This window comes from Pan troglodytes, chromosome 23 (genome assembly GCF_028858775.2).
Source record: "Pan troglodytes isolate AG18354 chromosome 23, NHGRI_mPanTro3-v2.0_pri, whole genome shotgun sequence".
NCBI classification, from domain to species: Eukaryota; Metazoa; Chordata; class Mammalia; order Primates; family Hominidae; genus Pan; species Pan troglodytes.
In genome coordinates, this window is record NC_086016.1 from 30,947,528 (window position 1) to 30,971,420 (window position 23,893).

The 23,893-nt window shown below is 45.0% G+C and overlaps 2 protein-coding genes across 4 annotated transcripts in view; one reads left to right on the forward strand and one right to left on the reverse strand.

Moving 5' to 3' along the window:
- CCDC117 (coiled-coil domain containing 117) overlaps window positions 1-23,893 on the forward strand; it is a 72,744-nt gene that overhangs the window by 20,192 nt on the left and 28,659 nt on the right. The window lies entirely within an intron of this gene.
- Window positions 1,496-7,510, reverse strand: XBP1 (X-box binding protein 1). The gene is given in 6 exon segments (XM_515053.8): window positions 1,496-2,668; window positions 2,983-3,066; window positions 3,069-3,128; window positions 4,013-4,141; window positions 5,990-6,086; window positions 7,220-7,510. Coding segments are annotated over 6 exon segments (1,158 nt in total). The 5' UTR covers window positions 7,450-7,510; the 3' UTR covers window positions 1,496-2,110.

A 23,893-nucleotide genomic window follows, 5' to 3' on the forward strand; every position in this document is an offset into this window, starting at 1 on the left:
ACGATCTCGGCTCGCTGCAACCTCTGCCTCCCGGGTTCAAGTGATTCTGCCGCCTCAGCCTCCTGAGTAGCTGGGATTACAGGCATATGCGCCACCACACCCAGCTAATTTTGTATTTTTAGTAGAGACGGGGTTTCACTATGTTGGTCAGGCTGGCCATGAACTCCTGACCTCAGGTGATCCACCCACCTCAGCCTCCCAAAGTGTTGGGATTACAGGCGTGAGCCACTGCACCTGGCCTACACCAAAGGTATTCTATAATCCACTTTGCCTTGCTGCTTGGGATTCTCTGAATCCTGCCTTTTTTCTACTCATTCACTTTGACCTCCCCAGAGTTAGTCTTTGTAAGTTGGGAACATAGCATTTAAATGCTAAATTGGCATAGAATGATTTCATCTACTGGCATAGGTGAAATTTTTATAAATAAGTAAAGTCCTGTAAAACCTTGTAAGATTTCCAAGGAAAAGATGCTATGAAGGATGAGGAGGTTATCAAGTCTTTGGGAGTTGTATTAATATCACTAGGATTCTTTCTTGAAGAGGTTTATTTATTTATTTATTTATTTTTTGAGACGGAGTCTCGCTCTGTTGCCCAGGCTGGAGTGCAGTGGCGCGATCTCCCCTCACTGCAAGCTCCGCCTCCCGGGTTCACGCCATTCTCCTGCCTCAGCCTCCCAAGTAGCTGGGATTACAGGCGCCCGCCACCACGCCTGGCTAATTTTTTGTATTTTTAGTAGAGACAGGGTTTCCCCATGTTAGGCAGGATGGTCTCGATCTCCTGACCTCGTGATCCACCCGCCTCAGCCTCCCAAAGTGCTGGGATTACAGGCACGAGCCACCGCGCCTGGCCGAGGTTTATTCTTTGATGAAACAAATTCTTGAGTAAATATAATTCTGGAAGAGATTAAAACCCTTCCAAAGTGGATTAGGAGATAATAACTAACTTTCCAGTGTTTAGGATGGTGCCTAGCGTATACTAAATGCTTATAATGCATCGTCTCTTTGAATCTTAACCTTTAGAGATACCATTATCCAACTTTACAGATGAGGAAATAAGTGATTATATATAACCCCTGGGTTACCCAGCTTACCAGTGGCAGAGTTGAAAATAGGGAGTTTCAGTCTAGAAAATGCTCTTAATTCCCATAATAAGGGCAAGAGAATCTCGATATGTGATGGTGTGTCCTTGTTTAACATTTATAAGATGGTGTAGCAAATAGTGGTTAGGGTTCTAGCTCTTCCACTTACTAGCTGTGATATTGGTCAGTTAGGCTCAAGAATCTGTCTCAGAAAGATAGTAACTGCTCAAATTATAGCTTATATCACTTATGGCAGTCCAGAATTAAAGCAGGCAGTAATTAAGGTGGAAAAGCCTTCAGTCACTTTAAAAAGCGTTAGGCTCACTTCAGTTGGATTAATTCCTACCACAGCACACAGATAAACATCTAGGGAGACAACAAGACTTACGGCCCTTAGAAGAAATCAAACAAGGGTGCTGCATTGTACCTTTTAATTGCATGGGTAGTTTTAAATAAATGGAGAAAGCACCTTTCAGAAGCTACACTAGCAGGAAAAAATTCCATCAAGCATTTACATAGTAAATTTCTATAATTTCACAAAAGATTCTTGATCTTACTTGAAGTATACATGAGGGAAAGAGCCCCCTCAGCAGGTGTTCCCGTTGCTTACAGAAGCAAACTAAAGGACCTAAAACTGGAGGCAAGCCAGGATGCCAAAAAGGGGGAAGAGAAATGATAAAGAACCATTCATAAATTCCATGTCTACTTCAAGACATTTGTCTAATGACCCTTACATAATAAGTATTTTAGGGTAAACTACCACCCTTTTAAGATAAAAGTACAATCTTAAAAGCTGTAGTTCTCAATTATAGTAATATTTCTTACTTCCAGTAATATGTCTCAATACCTTGGACCGCTGGATGTCAAAAGACAATACCTGGGGGTCATCTATGAGATCTGAACAAATAGAGGAATTATCTAGGACTGTATACTCTCTATTTTGGCTTTTTGAATGAAGCACAGACAGGCTTCTCTGCTATCCTCCAGGCAGTGTAATAGTCAAGGAAAAGGGCAACAGTATTGGATCATTCCTTAGACACTAATCAGCTGGGGAAAGAGTTCATTGGCAAAAGTGTCCTCCCAAGAATGGTTTACACCAAGCAGGGAGGACATGTCACTGAAGGGGGAAAGGGAACCCCCATATCCACAGTCACTGTAAGCATCCAGTAGGCAGGAAGATGGCTTTGGGCAGTGGCTGGATGAAAGCAGATTTGAGATACCCAGCTCCGGAACGAGGTCATCTTCTACAGGTTCTTCCTTCACTGAGACAATGAATTCAGGGTGATCATTCTCTGAGGGGCTGAGAGGTGCTTCCTCGATTTTCACTACCACATTAGCTTGGCTCTCTGTCTCAGAGGGTATCTCTAAGACTAGGGGCTTGGTATATATGTGGTCAAAACGAATTAGTTCATTAATGGCTTCCAGCTTGGCTGATGACGTCCCCACTGACAGAGAAAGGGAGGCTGGTAAGGAACTGGGTCCTTCTGGGTAGACCTCTGGGAGCTCCTCCAGGCTGGCAGGCTCTGGGGAAGGGCATTTGAAGAACATGACTGGGTCCAAGTTGTCCAGAATGCCCAACAGGATATCAGACTGTAAGAGGCAAAAATTAAATGAAGTACAACTGTCAGAATACAATGGAAAATCTAACTGGAACACTTTGTACTGGGTTCCATAATGTAAATTAGTCATTATGTGATAAGATGACCTCGGGACCCACCAGACCCATTTATCTACACTTCACTCCATGTCCTATATTACCTGGAACTAGGAAGGTAGTTGATGTTCACCTCCAACCCCACCAAAAACGAACTTCAACCCTCATCTGTCTAGTTAGGGATGTCAAGCATCAAACAGATGGAATTAACTGGTTATATAGCTCTTTAATAAGTCAGAATGATCCCTACCTCTGAATCTGAAGAGTCAATACCGCCAGAATCCACGGGGAGATGTTCTGGAGGGGTGACAACTGGGCCTGCACCTGCTGCAGAGGTGCACGTAGTCTGAGTGCTGCGGACTCAGCAGACCCGGCCACTGGCCTCACTTCATTCCCCTGGGAGGAAAGACCAAAGTGAATAAACAGCTTCAAGTGCCCAAGGAAATGCTTGCTAGACAGCTGTGATTCTCAACTTTAAAGAATTACTTTTCAAAAAGATTCTAGGGTTAAATTGCTATAGAACTTTATTATCTAACAACATTATTATTATTGAGAAGAGCAAGATAAGATATTTGCCAGTTCTGCTTGAATCTTTGCCTGGAGGAGGAAAAATGTTTCATTGTGCAGGAAATGTATAAGGAAGCCTTACCTCCCTTTTCTCATCTCTTGAGGACTTAAAAGTGGAAATAACAATGGTTCGGGAAAGATTTCAGCTGTAAAGAATGGTTTTCTAGTTTTCTTGAAATTTGTCCTGAACATTACCTTCACAGAGTAAAACTGTGCTACTGTCAATCTTAGACCATTTGATTGTTGTCACTGAATTTGCCATAATCTGTAGACTAAAACTCACATACCACCCTTCTCTTACCGCAGAGGTATCACTATCACAAAGAATCCTTTCCCTACTCATTCATATTCATCAAAGAACTACTTTAATTTTAGTGGCGTTCAAAGTCTGGTTTGAGTGGCTCTCTTACTTTGGTTCTCCTTAATGATTGCATGGTAATCTTGTTGGCTACTGCATTTGTTAGTACTTGTTCTTAGGGAGCCATGTAACTTGTTTTCATTATTAGATCTTAGTACTGTTCACTACACACTTAAAAAATGAGTGTCAAGTGCCTTTAGGGGAAGAACACTCTGCCTACATGAAAATGTCTTAAAACTGAAGGAAAATTTCAAGAACGCTCTTGATCAGAAGTCCAGACTGTAAACAAAATCGCTGGGTCATGTCACTTGGAACCAGTACTCACATGAGGCACCAAATAAAGGAGATGATTTACCTTGGCTTCCGCCTCCTCTTCAGCAACCAGGGCATCCATCCCCAAGCGCTGTCTTAACTCCTGGTTCTCAACTACAAGGCCATGAGTTTTCTCTCGTAAAAGCTGATTTTCTAGCAAAAGTTTTTGGTTCTGGAAGAAAGTTCATAAGAGGCTATTAAAACATCTAATTATTTCAGTTAAGAATCTACCTGATTCAGTATAATTGGTTTCCTTTCCTTCTTGAACTTTTGGAAAACTCTATGCTTGTGGTGTTCATAGTAGGTTTTAAAAAGCTAGGCCATAATTATCGAAAAGCAAGCTACTTAATAAGTGCCACTTCATGGGGTCAAGAATAACACACTGCTTCCAACTACTAATACTGACTTCAGCAAAGGGTGACTTGTGGCTTTAATGTAGATATAATTTTTTTTTAAAACTATCTTGGCCAGGCTCGGTGGCTCACGCTTGTAATCCTAACACTTTGGGAGGCCAAGGCAGGTGGATCACCTGAGGTCAAGAGTTCAAAACCAGCCTGGCCAACATGGCAAACCCCCACCTCTACTAAAAAATCCAAAAATTAGCTGGATGTGGTGACGGGTGCCTGTAATCCCAGCTAATGTGGAGGCTGAAGCAGGGAGAATTGCTTGAACCTGGGAGGCAGAGGTTGCAGTGAGCCGAGATTGCACCACTGCACTCCAGCCTGGGCAACAGAGTGAGACTCCATCTCAAAATAATGATGATGATAATAATAATAATAATATAAAATACAAATAAATAACTATCTTGAACTGGCAGGTAATAATAAAAGTGGTAGTGGTGACTATAAATCCAAAATAAGTTAAAAAAAATCCCTGCTCCTGACTCATGATTCTTAGAAGAACCAACTAATGATTAAAACTTTAAAAAGCTCAATATATGCAAATTGACCAAGGGGTTAAAAAAACAATATAAATAATCTCTATGTATTCAAGATGTGTAATTGGCAACAATTTAAGATCGATTAACAGGTGGACCCTAGAGGGGGAAAGGAACCTTTAGTGAATTTCTGGCCATGCCAGGAAGAATGTAAAGTTTAAGCAATTATTTCCTATTAGCCCTTGCTAATTTCTTACTACAAACTCAATAAACATTGTTAAATCCATCTACTTTGAGATACATCTAGCACCAAATGCCACAAAGTCAATCACTTCTGCCCTCAACAAGCTTCACCACTTCACCAACTGTCTGTCCTAACTTAGATTAACTTTTTTTTTTTTTTTTTTTTTTGAGACAGGGTTTTTGCTCTGTCGCCCAGACTGGAGTGCAGTGGCATGATCTCGTGATCTCAGCTCACTGCAACCTCCGCCTCCTGGGTTCAAGTGATTCTCCTGCCTCAGCCTCCGGAGCAGCTGGGATTACAGGTGCCTGCCACGACACCCGGCTAATTTTTGTATTTTTAATAGAGATGGGGTTTCACCACGTTGGTCAGGCTGGTCTCGAACTCCTGATCTCAAGTTATCTACCCACCTTGGCCTCCCAAAGTGCTGGGATTACAGGTGTGAGCCCTGGTGCCCAGCAAACTTTTTTTTCTTGAGACAGAGTCTCACTCTGTTGCCCAGGCTGGAGTGCAGTGGTGCGATCTCAGCTCACTGCAACCTCCCTCTCCCAGGTTCAAACAATCCTCCCACCTCAACCTCCCGAGTAGCTGGGACTACAGGCACTCACGCTTGGCTTTTTTTTTTTTTTTTTTTGGTATATTTTTGGGTAGAGACGGGATTTTACCATGTTGGCTAGGCTGGTCTCAAACTGCTGGCCTCGAGTGATCTGCCCAACTCAGGCTCCCAAAGTGCTGGGATTACAGGCATGAGCCACCATGCCCAGCCTAGTTTAACTTTTAATCACATATTCAATTGTATTCTAATAGGGGCTGAAACAACTTGGGATGGGAAGCAAATATCAGAACATTCACCAAGGAAGGGTATACAATGGATAAAAGAGTTTGACCTTAAGTAGTTTTACCTCTTCTTCTAAATCTACCACTTGCTGTTCCAGCTCACTCATTCGAGCCTTCTTTCGATCTCTGGCAGTCTGAGCTGCTACTCTGTTTTTCAGTTTCCTAGGAAGAGAAGGAACATACCACACTGAGTCATATCAAACCTTATTTATGTCTTTATTTGAAAACTTTACCAGCTGGTGCTTTCATTTTTATTTACAGTATAAGACAGACTAATGATAAAATACACTTCAGGCTCCTCCCCTCAATAAAACAAAATAAAAAATACAGTCTTCTGTCAATCTAGCTCGAAGACCTGCTTTATTCTCTCCTATATTGCATCATCCGTCCACCTCAGACTCACCCCCGTCACAGCACTGGGGCTGGACACACACACTATTCATCTTGCATCATAAGGAACTTTCCTCTTTCCCCATCTATTCCCCCGCTGCTTCCTGTCTCCAGTTCTCTTAAACAGGATCCAACCTGGCCTCATTAATCTAGTGAAGGCTGCAATCTTGCTATGACATCAACCCTCCGTCCCCAAGTCCAATTTAGAAAAGGGAGAGGCTGATGCCACTCCCTGATCTCTAGTGTTGAGATCCTAGGCAGTGACCTGCTGATGGGTCCGTGTCTGTTGGAGGAGACACTTTTTTTTTTTTAAAGAATTAACTCAGAAGAGACACTTCATAAATCACAGAAGGCACAATGATCACAAAAGAGTGAACATTTACGGAGGACTACGTGCTAGGCACATTATATCCAAGTCTCAATCTCCCCAAAGACCTCATGAAGTAGGTTCCATTTTAAGAACGCAGATACTGAGCTAGACCAGTGAGCCTCGCAGAATTCCCAGCCCTTTCAACAGCTCTGTTATTTCAGCTCCGCGCCTCTCCAGAAATAGCAGTAAACCAAAACAGATTATTCGACCTCATGTCCGAGTTAAGAGGCTGAACCACCAGTCTGCGGCCACACAGCAAGAGGGCCTGGAAGACAGGTGCCCGCATCCCCAGCTCTGGTCATCTCTAACGAGAGAGTTAAGAAGTACAGAAAAGAGCCCTGGGCCGCCCTAGGTTCCCAGCGTGGCGGATCCGGTCAGTCGGGGCTTCCTGCCCCGCCCCGCGCCACGCTGGCACCGACCCGCCAGGCCAAAGGCGACGGAGCCCTGCAGGGCGGCCAGTGCTGGGTCCCCGCTCCCAGCCCCTGCCCCTAGTCCCGGCTTCAGATCTGGCCCCAGACCCCGGCCCCTCGCCCACCTCCTCAGCGCCTTCTCCTCGGGGCTCAGGTGCGTGAGGCGCTGTCGCTTGCGCGCCTGGGGCAGCCCCCCGCTCGCTGCCTCCGGGCTGGCCCCTCTCTGGGCTGGCACCATGAGCGGCAGGGCCTGGCCGGCCGGGGCTCCGGCGGCGGAGGCGGGCTGCCCCGACAGAAGCAGAACTTTAGGGGTCCCGTCGGCCGGGTTCGGCGCGGCTGCCGCCACCACCACCATAGCTCCAGACTACGCACCGCGCGCCGCAGCCGCCCAGCGCCCAGCCTCGCCGCGCCCGGCCTTTCTACGGTCGTGGCCCTCCGCGATTGGCCAGCGTCGCGTGACGCACGGCCGAGCTCGGCGTCCATTGGTCCGGCCTGCCCGGCGGGGCGTTTCAGGACCGTGGCTATGGAGTCCGGCGTGGCAGCGGCAATCCCTGGCCAAAGGTAGTTGGGGTCATTTTCCGCGAGGGGTTACCTGCGGGAGCGTGTCCTCCACAAACGGATTTTCCCCCCTTAAGCGGACTTATTTCCATCCGGAGTGACAGAATTTAATTCCAAACCGAGAGCTTTCCAGACTGACGAATTTTTACCGGGACTAACAGAGAATTACCTCAGCCTGACAACATTTTATCTCGTGCGCCACTTCGGGCTCCGAGTGGAGCCGAAAGTCGAGATAGAGCGCAGTTGGGCCTTGGGTTCGAAAAGACTGGACAGAGGTTTCAGTGAGCCGAGATCGCGCCACTGCACCCCGGCCTGGGCGACAGAGCGAGACTCCGTCTCAAAAAAAGAAAAAGAAAAAAGCCTGGAAATTCTGCGGAATAGAAGTCTTTGAGAAATGAGATCGTGCCCTTTAAAACTAAGTTTAACAATAGTGAGGGCTTAATAAACGATAGGTGTTATCTCTGGGTTGGAGGGGAATACCTTTAATTTTAGTTTTTCGTTCCATTTCTAAACTTTGTACTATGAGCGTGCATTTTTTTAAATTTATTTTATTTTTTAAATAGAAACGAGGTCTCACTGTGTTGCCCAGGCTGATCTCGAACTTCTGAGCTCAAGTGAACCTCCCGCTTCGGCCTCTATTATTTTTATTTTATTTTTTACTCTTATTTTTTGAGACGAAGTCAGGCTCTGTCACCAGGCTGGAGTGCAGTGGCGAGATCTCAGCTCACTGCAACCTCCGCCTCCGGGTTCAAGCAATTCTCCTGCCTCAGCCTCCCGAGTAGCTGGGACTACGGGCGCCCGCCACCACACCCGGCTAATTTTTTGTATGTTTAGTAGAGGCGGGGTTTCACCGTGTTGGCCAGGATGGTCTCCATCTCCTGACCTCGTGATCGCCCGCCTCGGCCTCCCAAAGTGCTGGGATTACAGGCGTAAGCCACTGGGCCCAGCCTCTTGTTATTTTAAATGAGGGGACAGGAAAACGTCACATGTAGAGACTGAGACCCCGGGGTTGACCCTGAGCCCCCTCTCCGAGGGGAGGTCGAGGTTCCTGCCTGGCCATTGTGGCGTGAGGGTGGCCAGGTGTTTGTGAAAGAGGGGCCCCCAGAGAGCAGCACGGGAGCGATTTATACACACGAATATTAACATGGAGAAGTCCGAGAAACCCCCGTAAATATGCCTGTCCACTTTTTTTAAAGCAAATTACAAAATGTGAAATTCCCCAGAAATGCACAGCAATACCTTCTCTAACAAGTAATTATTGCTTCCTCCTCTGCGGGCAGCACTATTCCAGGTTCTAGGGGTGCAAACAGTAGTAAGACTGCTACCTGGTATTTGGAGGATATGCAAAAAGTGAAATGTTAAGATAGCAGGTTCCTAAGTAATTCTTTAGTGTTATTAAGTCGGATTAGCTGGTCAATTGTATTTTGGTAGGGAGGGAACAGGATGGGAAAAAGAACTAAAAGCAAGTCCATCTCTTGATATCTAAGCCCTCTAAAGGGACATAGTTTTGGTTTTTGCCAGGACTGGGCCACGAGTCTCCTAACGTGTTTTCTGCCTCTTCGTTGGGAGGGAAATCAATGATTTTTTTTTTTTTTTAACTGGGCTGTCCCAACTCCAGAGCCTCCTGAGCACGTGCTGTCCTGTGGGTTGGAAAAGAGGTGGGGGTGATTGGAGTCTCTGCCGGACCAAGAAACCAACTTCCTGTTTAACTCTCATCAGCTTGGGCCACCTGGGTTCTGATGTGCCTTCAGATGTGGGGAGACTTACTCCTGGCCTCTGAAATGTTTTGGGAGAAGTCTGGAGGTGTCTTCTAGCCGAGACCTACAGCTTCATATTAAAAGACCTTGGAAAGCTGTAAGAGGCTGTTAGAAAAGTCATGTCATGTCATGCCACCTGTTAACGTTTTATTTTTTGATGCCTTTTTTTTCCTTTTTTTTTTTTTTTGAGACTGGGTTTTGCCACGTTGCCTAGGCTGGAACTCCTAGGCTCAAGCGATCCTCTTGCCTTGGCCTCCCAAAGTGCTGGGATTGCAGGCAGGAACCACAGAGCCCGGCCCTTTTCATTTATTAAGTGAACATTTATTAATGCCAAGAGAATGTCTTGCACTGTGTAAGAAAGAAAATGCTGGAGGACCCTTTTAGTCCAGCAGGGTGTAGTGAGTAACTGAGTAGAGAAAGCACAGCGTGTGGGATGGGGAAAAAAGCTTGATGAATTGCACTTTGATCTTAGTTAATGGGATATTGAAATTCACTTCCCCAGCTTGTTTTCAAGACTTTTATATTTTTGACAAACACTTTAAATCATACTAAAAACAATAATTTGACCCACTACAGATTGCTGTCCATGCAGTCTTGAACATGTGAGTCCAAACCCTTGGACAGTTTCATATCCTCTCTATAAAATGAGCCTGGTAATTCTTGCATCAGGTGCCATAAGTGTTTAAAAATATTTACTAGACACCTGTGATAAGAGCTATAAAATATATAAATTACAAAGTTCTCGGTCTTTGAGGCCAAACGCGGTGGCTCACACCTGTAATCCCAGCACTTTGGGAGGCCGAGGTGGGCAGATCACCTGAGATCAGGAGTTCGAGACTGGCCTGGCCAACATGGTGAAACCCAGTCTCTACTAAAAATACAAAAATTAGCCGGACATGGTGGGGGGTGCCTGTAATCTCAGCTACTGGGGAGGCTGAGGCAGGATAATGTCTTGAACCTGGGAGGCAGAGGTTGCAATTAGCCAAGATTGTGCCGTTGCACTCCAGCCTGGTCAACAGAGTGAGACTTTCTCAAAAAAAAAGAAAAAAAAAAGTCGTTATTCAGAAAGAATCAGTCAGGAAAGGGTGGACAAAACAGGAACAGAAATAAATAGGCATTCCAGAAAAGATAAGGGAAAACAGAAAAATACTGTACACTGGTAAGCAGAAAACAGAAAATAACATGGCAGGAATAAGTCCAAATATATAAATAATAAAACATAAATGTGAATGGGTTATATTATCTTCTTAATCATGCTGTTTTGTTTTATGTATGTCTCTTTATAAACAACATATAGCTGGCTTTGGGGTTTCTCAGAGCTTCTCTCTTTTAAGAAGAGAATATAAATCATTTGTATTTATTTTTGATTATTTATTTATTTGGACTTATTTCTGCCATGTTATTTCACATTTTTTGTTTACTATATTTCTCAAGGCAGGAGGATTGCTTGAGGCCAGGAGTTCAAGACCAGGCTGGGAAACATATTGTGACCTTGTCTGTACAAAAAATTTTAAAAAATTAACCAGGCGTGGTGACTTGCACCTGTAGTCCCAGCTGCTCAGAAGATGGAGGTGGTAAGATCCCTTGAACCCAGGAGTTCGAGGCTGCAGTAAGCTATGAGCTATGATTGAACCATTGTACTCCAACCTGGGAGACAGAATGAGCTCCTGCCTCTAAAAAACAAAAATTAAAAAAAAAAAAAAAAGGAAAATGACTTACCAGCCATTTTTATGTTTATGGAAATGTTTATGGAAAGAAAGCATATGTAGCAATATTAATATGAGACAGAATTTATCATAAAGGCATTAAAAGGACAAAGAAGGGTATTTCATGTTGATTGAAGGTACAAGTTACCATATATACATCTTTATGAACATAGCAACATAATTTTGAAATGTATAGGCCTAGCATGTCGGCTCACACCTGTAATCTCAGCACTTTGGGAGGCTGAGGTCAGGGGTTCAAGACCAGCCTGGTCAACATGGCGAAACCCCGTCTCTATTAAAAATACAAAAATTAACTGGGCATGGTGGCACGTGCCTGTAATCCCAGCTACTGAGGAGGCTGAGGCGAGAATTGCTTGAACACGGGAGGCAGAGGTTGTAGTGAGCCAAGATCAAGCCACTGCACTCCAACCTGGGTGAGGGACACAGCAAGACTCTGTCTCCAAAAAAAAAAAAAAAAAAAAAAAAAATTAGCTGGGCTTGGTAGTGTGCACTTGTAGCCCCAGCTGCTCGGGAGGCTAAGGTGGGAGGATCATTTGAGCCCAGAAGACTGAGGCTGCAGTGAGCCGAGATGGTACCACTGCATTCAAGCCTGGGTGACAGAGTGAGATCCTGTCTCAAAAGAAAAAACAAAAGAAAATTGGCTGGGCACGGTGACTCATGCCCGTAATCCCAGCTCTTTGGGAGGCTGGGGCGGGGATCCCCTGAAGTCAGGAGTTTGAGACCAGCCTGGCCAACATGGTGAAACCTTATCTGCCGAGACCAGCTCGGTCGGGGAGACCCTAACCCAGCAGTGCTAGAGGAATTAAAGACACACACACAGAAATATAGAGGTGTGAGGCCAGGCACGGTGGCTCACGCTTGTAATCCCAGCACTTTCGGAGGCCGAGGCAGGCGGATCACGAAGTCAGGAGATCGAGACCATCCTGGCTAACACGGTGAAACCCCATCTGTACTAAAAATACAAAAAATTAGCCGGGCGTAGTGGCAGGCGCCTGTAGTCCCAACTACTCGGGAGGCTGAGGCGGGAGAATGGCGTGAACCCGGGAGGCGGAGCTTGCAGTGAGCAGAGATCGTGCCACTGCACTCCAGCCTGGGCGAGAGTGAGACTGTCTCAAAAAAAAAAAAAAAAAAAAGGAAATATAGAGGTGTGAAGTGGGAAATCAGGGATCTTACAGCCTTCAGAGCTGAGAACCCTGAACAGAGATTTACCCACATATTTATTAACAGCAAACCAGTCATTAGCATTGTTTCTATAGATATTAAATTAACTAAAAGTATCCCTTAAGGGAAACGAAGGGATGGGCTGAATTAAAGAAATAGGTTGGGCTAGTAAACTGCAGCGGGAGCATGCTCTTAAGGCATGAATTGCTTATGCTATTGTTTGTGGTTTAAGAATGCCTTTAAGCGGTTTTCCGCCCTGGGCAGGCCAGGTGTTCCTTGCCCTCATTCCCGTAAACCCACAGCCTTCCAGCTTGGGCGTTATAGCCATTATGGACATGTTACATTGCTGCAGAGATTTTATTTATGGCCAGTTTTGGGGCCAGTTTATGGCCAGACTTTGGGGGGCTTGCTCCCAACAGCTATCTCTACTAAAAATAACAAAAATTAGTTGGGCGTGGTGGTGGGCGCCTGTAATCCCAGCTACTCAGGAGGCTGAGGCAGGAGAATCACTTGAACCCGGGAAGGGGAGGTTGCAGTGAGCCGAGATCGCACCATTGCGCTCCAACCAGGGCAACAAGAGTGAAACTCTGTCTCAAAAAAAGAAAAGAAAAGAAATGTATAAAACAAAGACTGAAATGATGAAAATGATCCACAAATCACAATGGGAGATAAATACAATTCTCAGAATCAACAGAGGAAGCAGACAGAAAAAATTTGAACAGTACAACTTTCCTCCCAACCAAGGACTTATGTTTTTTCTTTTTTTCGAGACAGAGTCTCCCTCTGTCACCCAGGCTGGAGTGCAGTGGCGCGATCTCGGCTCACTGCAAACTCCGCCTCCCGGGTTCAAGCAATTCTCCTGCCTCAGCCTCCCGAGTACCTGGGATTACAGGCGCCTGCCACCATACCCATCTAATTTTTGTTTTTTTAGTAGAGACAGGGTTTCACCATGTTGGACAGGCTGGTATAGAACTCCTGACCTTGTGATCCGCCCGCCTCGGCCTCCCAAAGTGTTGGGATTACAGGTGTGAGCCACTGTGCCCAGACAGGCCTATGTTTTTTCAATTAAGAAACATTCTCACTTTTTTTTTTCTTTTTGAGATGGGATCTCGCTTTGTTGCCCAGGCTGGAGTGCAGTGGCACGATCTCAGCTCACTGTCTTACTGCAACCTCCAACTCTTGATTCTCCTGCCTCAGCTTCCCGAGTAGCTGGGATTACGGGTACAAGCCACCAAGCCTGGTTGATTTTTGTATTTTTAGTAGAGACAGAGTTTCACCATGTTGGCCAGCCTGGTCTGGAACTCCTGACCTCAGGTAATCCACCTAAGTTGGGCTCCCAAAGCGTTGGGATTATAGGCGTGAGCCACGGGACCTGGTGAAATCTTTATATTTTCATTTCTCTTGGGTAAATACCTATAAGTGGAATTGCAGTATCATATGGTAAATACTATGTTTAAATTTTTTAGAAACTTAGCAGCTTTCCAAAGTGGCTATAGGTTATACCATTTTACATTCCCACCAGTGATGTACTGCTTTTTTATATTGCTATTATAGATTGTTATTTAACTTTTTCATGGTTGTCCAACTTCTTATTGTTTATGTTGTATGTTTTTCCCAACTGGATTTCAACAAGCTCATTAGACGCAGAAGCTAGGGTTATTCGTGGTTCCATTTTTTGTGTGTTCTGTGCTTACGATAGTGCTGAGTACATACTTGGCATTCAGTAAATATTTTCGAATGACTATTGAATGGTTACATTATCTGCAATATGCTTTATTTTATTTTATTATATTTTGAGACAGGGTCTTACTCTGTCACTCAGGCTGAAGTGCAGTGGCATGATGTCGGCTCACTGGAGCTTTCGCCTCCCGGGTTCAAATGATTCTCCTGTCTCAGCCTCCTAAGTAGCTGGGATTACAGGCATGCACCATCATGCCTGGCTAATTTTTTTTGTTGTTTGTATTTTTAGTAGAGACGGGGTTTTGTTACATTGGCCAGGCTGGTCTCGAATTCCTGACCTCAGGTGATCTACCCGCCTCACCCTCCCAAAGTGCTGGAATTACAGGCATGAGCTACCGCTCCCAGCTGAATGAACTCATTTTTTTTTTTTCTTTTTTTGAGACGGAGTCTCACTCTTGTTGCCCAGGCTGGAGTGCAATGGCGCCATCTCAGCTCACCCCAACCTCTGCCTCCTGGGTTCAAGCGATTCTCCTGCCTCAGCCTCCCAAGTAGCTGGAATTACAGGCATGTGCCACCATGCCCAGCTAATTTTGTATTTTTAGTAGAGACGGGGTTTTTCCATGTGGGTGAGGCTGGTCTTGAACTCCCAACCTCAGGTGATCCACCCCCCTCGGCCTCCCAAAGTGCTGGAATTACAGGCGTGAGCCACCGCTCCTGGCCCTGAATGTACTCATTTTAAAGCACTAAGGCAACAGTTCTAGTTACCTACACAGCACTTATTATACTTTTTCTTCCTTATTAAAAAAAACTATTTTGTTCAAGATGCCCACTTGAAAACACTCAGCTTCCAGACTCCCTGGAGTTTATGGATAGTTACATAATGTGGTTCAGGCCAATGTATACATACGTGGAAGTTCTAGGCACAGATGATTCCAGGAAAGTTTGTTAAGTGGAGGAGACTCAACTGGGAAGGCTTTCACCTTTTGCCTGTTGCTCTTTTCCTTTTTTCTCCTCTTCCTTGCCTGGAATGCTGATGAAACTTCCAAAGATTGAGAGGTTCAGCCGCCATCTCACAAATATGCGGATTGGAGTCACATGCTAAGGACGTCAGAGGGGAAAGACAGAAGGAGTCTGGGCTCCTGATGGCACCATGGAGTGGCCATTTAGCCTTAGACTGCCCATTTCCAGATGTCACATTACATAAGAATTATAATTGCTGTGGTAGCTGGGTTCTTGTTACATGCCATTAAATACAGTCCTCGCTTTTACTGACAATTTTTTTTTTTTTTTTTTTTTTCTGAGACCGAGTCTTGCTCTGTCGCCCAGGCTGGAGTGCAGTGGCGCAATCTCGGCTCACTGGAAGCTCCGCCTCCTGGGTTCACGCCATTCTCCTGCCTCAGCCTCCCGAGTAGCTGGGACTACAGGCATGCGCCACCGTGCCCGGCTAATTTTGTGTTTTTTAGTAGAGACGAGGTTTCTCCATGTTTGTCAGGCTGGTCTCGAAGTCCCAACCTCAGGTGATCAGCCTGCCTCGGCCTCCCACAGTGCTGGGATTACAGGCGTGAGCCACCGCGCCCGGCTTACTGACAATTTTACCTGCCACATTGCCCTTCCTTAGATTTCCCAAGTACCGTCTTTGTTCTCATCAATAAGCTACCAGCACTGCTGAGGAACAGGTAGGCTTGAGCAGGACAATTAGAAGTAGGTGGGACCCAGGCACACAATTTTTATCAGTGGCACTTTCTTCTGATACCAGGAAAAGAGGTGAGTCGTTCCACATTATAGTCATTCCACATCACTATTTTGTGAATGGGAAAATTAAGGTTCAAAGGGAAAAAAAAATCAGCTTAAGCATACAGATTACATCTCCAGCTTATCTGTCCATCCCTCACTCCTGTCTTACCACTTCCCTGAATTATTCTTCTCTGTTTAGTTTGCCTGGTAAACCCCATTTCTTCTGTTTGTTTAAACTACAGTTTCTCAACCTCAGTGTTATTGACATGTGGGGCTGGACAATTCTTTGTGGTGAGGGGCAGCTCTGTCCCTTGTAGGTTGTTTAACAGTATCCCTGGCCTCTGCCCACCAGATGCCAGTGGCACCCCTCCCCTCCTCCAAGTTGTGACAACCAAAATTGTCTTTGGACATTGCAGAATGTCCCCTGGGGGCCAAGATCTCCCCCACTGAGATCACTACTCTCAAGTCAGGTCAAACACCACTCCAATCTATACCTGCTTTGTTCCCACATGTCCCCCACAAACTTCCAGCATAACAGCTGCAGCACTGTTACCTGTCTGTATCTCCAGATTACACTGTATGGTCCTTGAAGGCTCTTTAACTCATTTCTGCATCTCCCTGTTTATTGACTAAATGAATTTTAAAATTGTTCGGGAAGCCAGGTATGGTGGCTTTTGCCTGTAGTCCTAGCTACCTGGGAGGCTGAGGCAGGAGGATTGCTTGAGCTTGAGCCCAGGAGTTCGTGGCTGCAGTGAGCTATGATCATGCCACTGCACTCCAGCCTGGGCTATAGAGCGAGATCCCATCTCTAAATAAAGTAAAATAAAATAAAATAAAAATGGCTTGGGCAAAGAATAGGAATATAATTCAGGAATTCTGGGTCCCTGATGCCATGATTTCAACACTCATTGTAAAGGACTCGTGTCCTATGCCTTTGCTTGGCATTGTATTTTATAGATTCCAATGCTAGAGTCAAGAGGCAGATTCTAGCAAGGAAGGTATGTTGCTCATTGTTTTAAACATACCAATTAATGGAAAAAGAGGCCGGGTGCAGGTGGCTCACACCTATAATCCCAGCACTTTGGAAATCCGAGGCGCGCATATTCCAGGAGTTCTGGACCAGCTTGGGCAACAAAGTGGGACGCTGTCTCTACAAAAAATACAAAAATTAGCTGGGAGTCATGGTGCATGCCTGCAGTCCCAGCTACTTGGAAGGCTGAGGTGGAAGGATCACTTGAGCCTGGGAGGTCCAGGCTGCAGTGAGGCATGGTAGTGGTAGTGCCACTGCACTCCAGCTTGGGTGACAGAGAGAGACCCTGTCTCAAAAAAAAAAAAAAAAAAAAGAAGAAGAAGAAAAAGGAAAAGAATGCAAAGAGTTTAGGAAAACCTTTTATATTCTTACAAAGAAAAATGAAAAACTCTTAAATGTTTTGGGAGAGAATGAAGAGTAAATTTCTATACAATATTTTTGTTTCCTTGATGGAATCAAAGTTGAGTCAATCTCGCAGAAAATGCTGTGTACCCTCTTCTCAGTTCTAACTTCCTCGAATGTTGTCATCTTAAATTATTGTGTTACAGCCAGGCGCGGTGGCTCACACCTGTAATCCCTGCATTTTGGGAAGCCAAAGTGGGTGGATCACGAGGTCAGGAGTTCGAGACCAGCCTGGCCAATATGGTGAAACCCTGTCTCTACTAAAAATGCAAAAATTAGCTGGGCTTGGTGGCGAGCGCCTGTAGTCCCAGGTACTCGGGAGGCTGAGGCAGAAGAATCACTTGAACCTGGGAGGCGGAGGTTGCAATGAGCTGAGATCGTGCCACTGCACTCCAGCCTGGGCGACAGAGCAAGACTCCATCTCAAAAAAAAAAAATTATTGTGTTACATTTGTCATAACCAAGAAAAGGTCTTAAAAAAAAAAAAAAAAAGAAAGAAAGAAGAAAAAAGAAAACAACTTGAATGCATAGGACTTCATTATTCTCCAGAAATGGATGAAGTCATTTTGGTTTGCTAGGACTACTGATCCCGTATTTCCAATTTTATTAGTATATTTCTAAAGAAAGACATCTACAAACCATTCAAATAACGTTGAGACGCTGAGTGTGTGGGCAGGAAATCCTCTTGGTTATGTTGACGGGTGTTTCCTTCGGTCCTGTGGCTGCCCACCACTTTCTGGAAAAAAAGTTGCAAAACTTCCTGAAGTTCACTTGTGTGCACTTGGGTTCTAAGAAATTCAGTACCTCTTTGGCATCTACAAAATGCTGCAGTTCATTTGCCCAGTCAATTAAAAATGACACTAAAAGGGCATGACAACAAAAGGAAAAGATTCATTCAAAAAATGCGAAGATATCGCATGGCTCTTTTTCACTTGGCACTGACCTGGCTCTGCATCTGGTTTTGCTTTTTTTTTTTAAAAGAAAGCACAAACTCTCCATTGTTGGTAACTATTCTTTATGCTGAGGTTCAAAGGTAGCAAGAGAAGCAAGCTTTATCTTGTTTGAGAGAAGCTTAGCCGGATGCGGTGGGTCATGCCTGTATCCCAGCACTTTGGGAGGTTGAGGTGGGCGGATCCCTTGAACTCAGGAGCTCAAGACCAGCCTGGGCAACATGGTGAGACCCCATCTCTACAAAAAATACAAAAAATTAGCCAGCCATGGTGGCGTGCACTGGTAGTCCCAGTTTCTCAGGAGGCTGAGGTGGGAGAAACACCTGAGTCCAGGAAGTCGAGGCTGCAGTGAGCCGTGATCATGCCACTGCATTCCAACCTGGGCAACAGAGTGAGACCCTGTCTCCAGAGAAAGAAGTTAAAGTGTTGCAAGCCCCCTTCAGTATTCCTATAAGAAAGAAAACCAGTTCATTGGTACTGAAATTTTAAACTTTTTATTTTGGCATAATTTAAATGTACAGAAAAATTTCTTTTCTTTTGAGACACAGTCTTGCTCTGTCACCCAGGCTGGAGTGCAGTGGCACAATCCCAGCTCACTGCAACCTCCTAGTAGAGATGAGGGTTCACCATGTTGGCCAGGCTGGTCTTGAACTCCTGACCTCATGTGATCCACCTGCCTCAGCCTCCCAAAGTGCTGGGATTATAGGCATGAGCTCAGCCAAATGTACAGAAATGTTTCAAAGCTAGCACAGATAATTCTCAGGCACGCCCTCACCCAGTTCCGGTTTCCCCTAATGTTAACAGCTTACACCACTGTGGCACATTTGTCAAAACTGAGAAACCAACACTGACACATTGCTAGGAACTAAACTCTAGTCTTTATTTGGATTTCACCAGTTTTTCCTTTAATGACCTTTTTCTGTTCTGGGATCCTGCATTGATGTTAATTACTTGGCTTCCGGATAGTACACCTACTTTTGCAGAATGTTTCATGTTTAATTTCAGCAAACCGTATTTATCTGAAGAGCTTAATTTACTCAAGTTCAGTCTTCTCAGACACACACCCTGGGGCTTTGACTGCAAAATGGTAACAACTGATCCCTCCCTCCCCCTTTGGTGAGGTGGCTTAGGCTTTAGGTGATGCTGAGAATTTGTGCATGATCTGGCTTGTAGGAGACTGAATTTCCTGAGAATGAATTAGGGACTCTCAGCATTTTAAAAAATATCCTGTTTTTGTTTTGTTGTTTTGTTTTGAGACAAAGTCTCACTCTATCACCCGGGCAGGAGTGCAGTAGCGCAGTCTCAGCTCACCACAACCTCTGCCTCCTGGGTTCAAGTGATTCTCCTGGGTCAGCCTCCTGAGTAGCTGAGACTACAGGCACCTGCCACCATGCCCGGCTAATTTTTTTTTTTTTTTTTTTTTTTTTTTTTTTTTTTAGTATTTTTAGTAGAGACGGGGTTTCGCTATGTTGGCCAGGCTGATCTTGAACTCCTGACCTTAAGTGATCAGCCCGCCTAGGCCTCCCTAAGCACTGGGATTACAGGCGTGAGCCACTGTGCCTGGCCAAAATATCCTCTTATTTATAGCTGACTTTGCACATCTGATATTCATGTGGGATAAGATAGCAAGCTGTACTTTTTCTGTTCTTTCTTTTTTTTTTTTTTCCATGAAAACAACCACGATTTATGTGGTTCCAAGAGCCAGCTGGATAAAATATAGACCCATTCTGTTTTGGTGAATAAAGGTGATATGAGAAGAAAAAACCTCCAGGAACAGAGGAAGAAGTATAATTATGTTTGCCTCAGAGAAAACCGGGAGAGAAACCATTCATCTTCCATTCATTCGTCTTCCATTCCCAGACCTTGGAAGAGTAGTCACTGTAACATGGGGGCTAGAAGCATTGGCTTATGAAATAGACAGGCATAAGTAGGTTTTCAGCTCCACCACCTAGCTAGGTAACCTTGGACAACAAGTTGCTTAACCTCTTTGAGCCTCAGTTTCCTTGTCTCCAAAATGAGGGCTGAGCTTTGAATAAGATCCTGTATTTAACACAGCACATGACATAGAGAAAACACATATTTGTTACCTATTATTATTTCCAAAGACAGTCCACCCTAATTACCAACAGGCATTCCCAAACTCTTCTTAGTCTATCATTAATCTCATCCTTTCTTCCATCTTTAGATATTTGGTAGCCAAGGGCTGGGCGCAGTGGCTCACGCCTGTAATCCCAGCACTTTGGGAGGCTGAGGCGGGTGAATTACTTGAGGTCAGGAGTTGGAGACCATCCTGGCCAACATGGTGAAACCCCGTCTCTACTAAAAATACAAAAATTAGCTGGGCATGGTGTCGTGCACCTGTAATCCCAGCTATTCGGGAGACTGAGTTAGGAGAATCATTTGAACCTGAGGAGGTGGAGTTTGCAGTGAGCTGAGATCGCACCACTGCATTCCAGCCTGGGTAACAGAGTGAGTGAGACTCTGTCTAAAAAAAAAGAAAAAAGGAATTTGGTAGGAAAGAAGTTTGACAGTTCCCAGAGGTCTACGTGAAACAGTAGGGTACTCATGTCTTCAAAATATGTCTAAGTATGTATAAAATTTGATCACTGGTCACAAGCAGAAATGGGGTCCAGAAAGCAGGAAAAATGTCACAGCGATGAACCTTGGATAAGCTTTCTCCAGTTGCTCCCTCCTCCAAACTGGAAAGAAAATTTCCATCTGACCAATGAGTGGGCTGGACCTGGTCACAGGCTGCCAAGTATCTGCCCTGTTAGTGTGACCTGGAACAAAATTCCCAGCAGAGGACAGCAAACATTTGCTGAGCACACAGACCTGTGACCCTCCTACATGAAATTCTAGGGGCAGGATTTGAATTACGCCATAACTGGGGCTTGGTGGCTTATGGGGAAGTGCTCTATACTAAACAAAGTGTGTGAGGCAGTCAGGCCTGGGAAAGAAGAGGTTGGCATCTACAATTTGAAAATGTGACTCTGCTGTTTTATTTTTATTTTCAGAGACACTGTCTTGCTCTGTTGCCTGGACTGGAGTGCAATGCTGCAATCATAGTTCACCATAACCTCAAACTCCTGGGCTCAAGTGATCCTCCCTCCACAGCCTTCCAAGCACACTGCCATGCCCAGCTAATTAAAAACAATTTTTTTTTTTGGTAGAGATGGGAGTCTCGCTATGTTGCCCAGGCTGGTCATGATATCCTGATCCCTAGTGATCCTCCTGCCTCAGCCTCCCAAACACACCACCACACCTAGCTAATTTTTTTCTTTTGTTATTATTCAGCTCTCTTTATAACTGGCTTATTTTTATTATTTTTTGTAGAGAAGGGGTCTTGTTATGTTATCCAGCCTGGTCTTAAAATGTGACTCTGTTGTTTTATACAAAACACAATCATTTTCCATTTGAAAACAAGTTGTATTTTCCAGCATAAAATTCCAGATTTATAGACTATATTATAGTCCTTAGGACCCATAATGTGTTTCCAAAAAATACTTGCCAATGTCTGTACTTTCAGTGATCTGTAACCTCTTGGAGTAGTGGAGAGTTTAAGCAACTTGTCCAAGTTTACCTAGCTAGGATGTGGTGGAGCTGAAAACCTACCTTTGCCTGTCCACTTCATAAGCCAATGCTTCTAGCCCCCACATTACCGTGACTATTCTTCGAAGATCTGGGAACAGAAGATGAATGAATGGAAGATGAATGGTTTCTCTCCCAGTTTTCTCTGAGGCAAACATAATTATACCTCCTCCTTTGTTCTTGGAGGTTTTTCTCTTCTCATCTCCCCTCCATTCACCAAAACAGAGTTGGGTCTATATTTTACCCGGCTGGCTCTTGGAACTGCATAAATCCTGGCTGTTTTCATTTTTAAAAAATTATGAGATTAACTACCAAACTTGAGATGTAAGTTGTGGGTTAGCTCTCAACTCTGCTAGATAACCTGGAACAAAGCATTAACTTCTTTGAGAGCTTCCTTTTTTTTCCTTCATTGCTGTTGTGTGTTTCTACCAGAAAATGTGGGAATGTGCGTGAAGGCGACCTAGCAGAGTGCCTGGCACACAGGAAGGAGCTTGTTGAATGTATAGTTCCGGGCTGCAAAACAAAGGCAGCCCATCTTAGCCTGAGCCACTCTGACTTCGCTTTAGGAAATACTGCCTAGATATCTAAAGGAAAGTGATAGCAACTGCAACCAACTGTTTCTGAGGTCTGCCTGCCCACCAATGGCCCCCTCAGCACATGGGAACATGTGTGGAGGTGCCTGGAACAGACACTGACTCAGCGGGGTTCTGTACAGAGGCAGTGCGGGTGAAGAAATGAATGCAGATTCCCCAACAATCCAGAGGTATATGCAAGAGGAGGGGCAGGGGTTCTTTCAAGTCACCTTCCAGGTGACCAGGTGCCTTTACAACTCTAAGGCTCTGTGAGTATGTTTTTTTCTTACCTTATGGAATAAAGGGGTAAAGAAGACAGCTGCCCTGGGTATGGCTTTGGGTCGGAATAAACATTTCTCAAATTGAAGTGTTTCAGCAATGTCTTGAAAAATCAGATTTGTTCAGGATTGCTGGAAGTGCATTATTTGATTCTAAGTTTCACTTAAAAGTCTTGGGGAAGGCCAGGTATTGTGGCTCATGCCTGTAATCCCAGCACTTTTAGAGGCCAAGGCAGGCGGATCGCTTGAGCCTAGGCATTCAAGACCAGCCTAGGCAACGTGGTGAAACCCCGTCTCTACAAAAAATACAAGAATCAACTGGGCGTGGTGACACATGCCTGTAGTCCCAGCTACCTGGGAGGTTGGGGTGGGAAGAGGGAGGATGACTTGAGCCCAGAAGGCTGAGACTGCAGTGAGCTGAGATTGTACCACTGCACTCCAGCCTGGGCAACAGAGCAAGACACTGTCTCAAAAAAACAAAACAAAAAGTCTTGGGGAAAATCACTGAAAACACAGTTATCTTTCTTTTCTTTTCTTTTTCTTTCTTTCTTTCTTTCTTTTCTTTTTTTTTTTTTTGAGACAGAGTCTTGTTCTGTTGCTCAGGCTGGAATGTGGTGGCACGATCTCAGCTCACTGCAACCTCCGCCCCCCGGGTTCAAGTGATTCTCCTGCCTCAGCCTCCCTAGTAGCTGGAATTTCAGGTGCACGCCACCACGCCTGGCTAATTTTTGTATTTTTGTAGAGATGGGGTTTCACCAGGCTGATCTCAAACTCCTGATCTTAGGTGATCTGCCTGCCTCGGCCCCTCAAAGTGCTGGGATTACAGGCGTGAGCCACCGCACCCAGCCGAAAACACAGCTTTATAAAGGGATTCCTCTGGCCTGGTGCAGTGGCTCACACCTGTAATCCCATCACCTTGGGAGGCCAAGGCGAGTGGATCACCTGAGGTCAGGAGTTTGAGACCAGCCTGGCCGACATAGTGAAACCCCGTCTCTACTAAAAATACAAAAAATTAGCCAGGTGTGGTGGCGTGTGCCTGTAATCCCAGCTACTCAGGAGGCTGAGGAAGGAGAATCGCTTGAACCCGGGAGAGGGAGGTTGCAGTGAGCTGAGATCATGCCACTGCACTCCAGCCTGGGCAACAAGAGAGAAATCTGTCTCAAAAAAATAAATAAAAACTAAAGGGACTCCTCTAATCTTGACCAAGGGAGAAGGGAGTGTCCCGCATTCTCTCAGGTACCAGCATGAGAGGGAGAACAATTTGGTTTTGTGCAGACTTAAGGTTCTCCTAAAATTCACCATCCTTCACCTGTGCTCTATCATTTGCATTCAATGCTTTTTTATTTGGTGTCCAGAAGCTGGG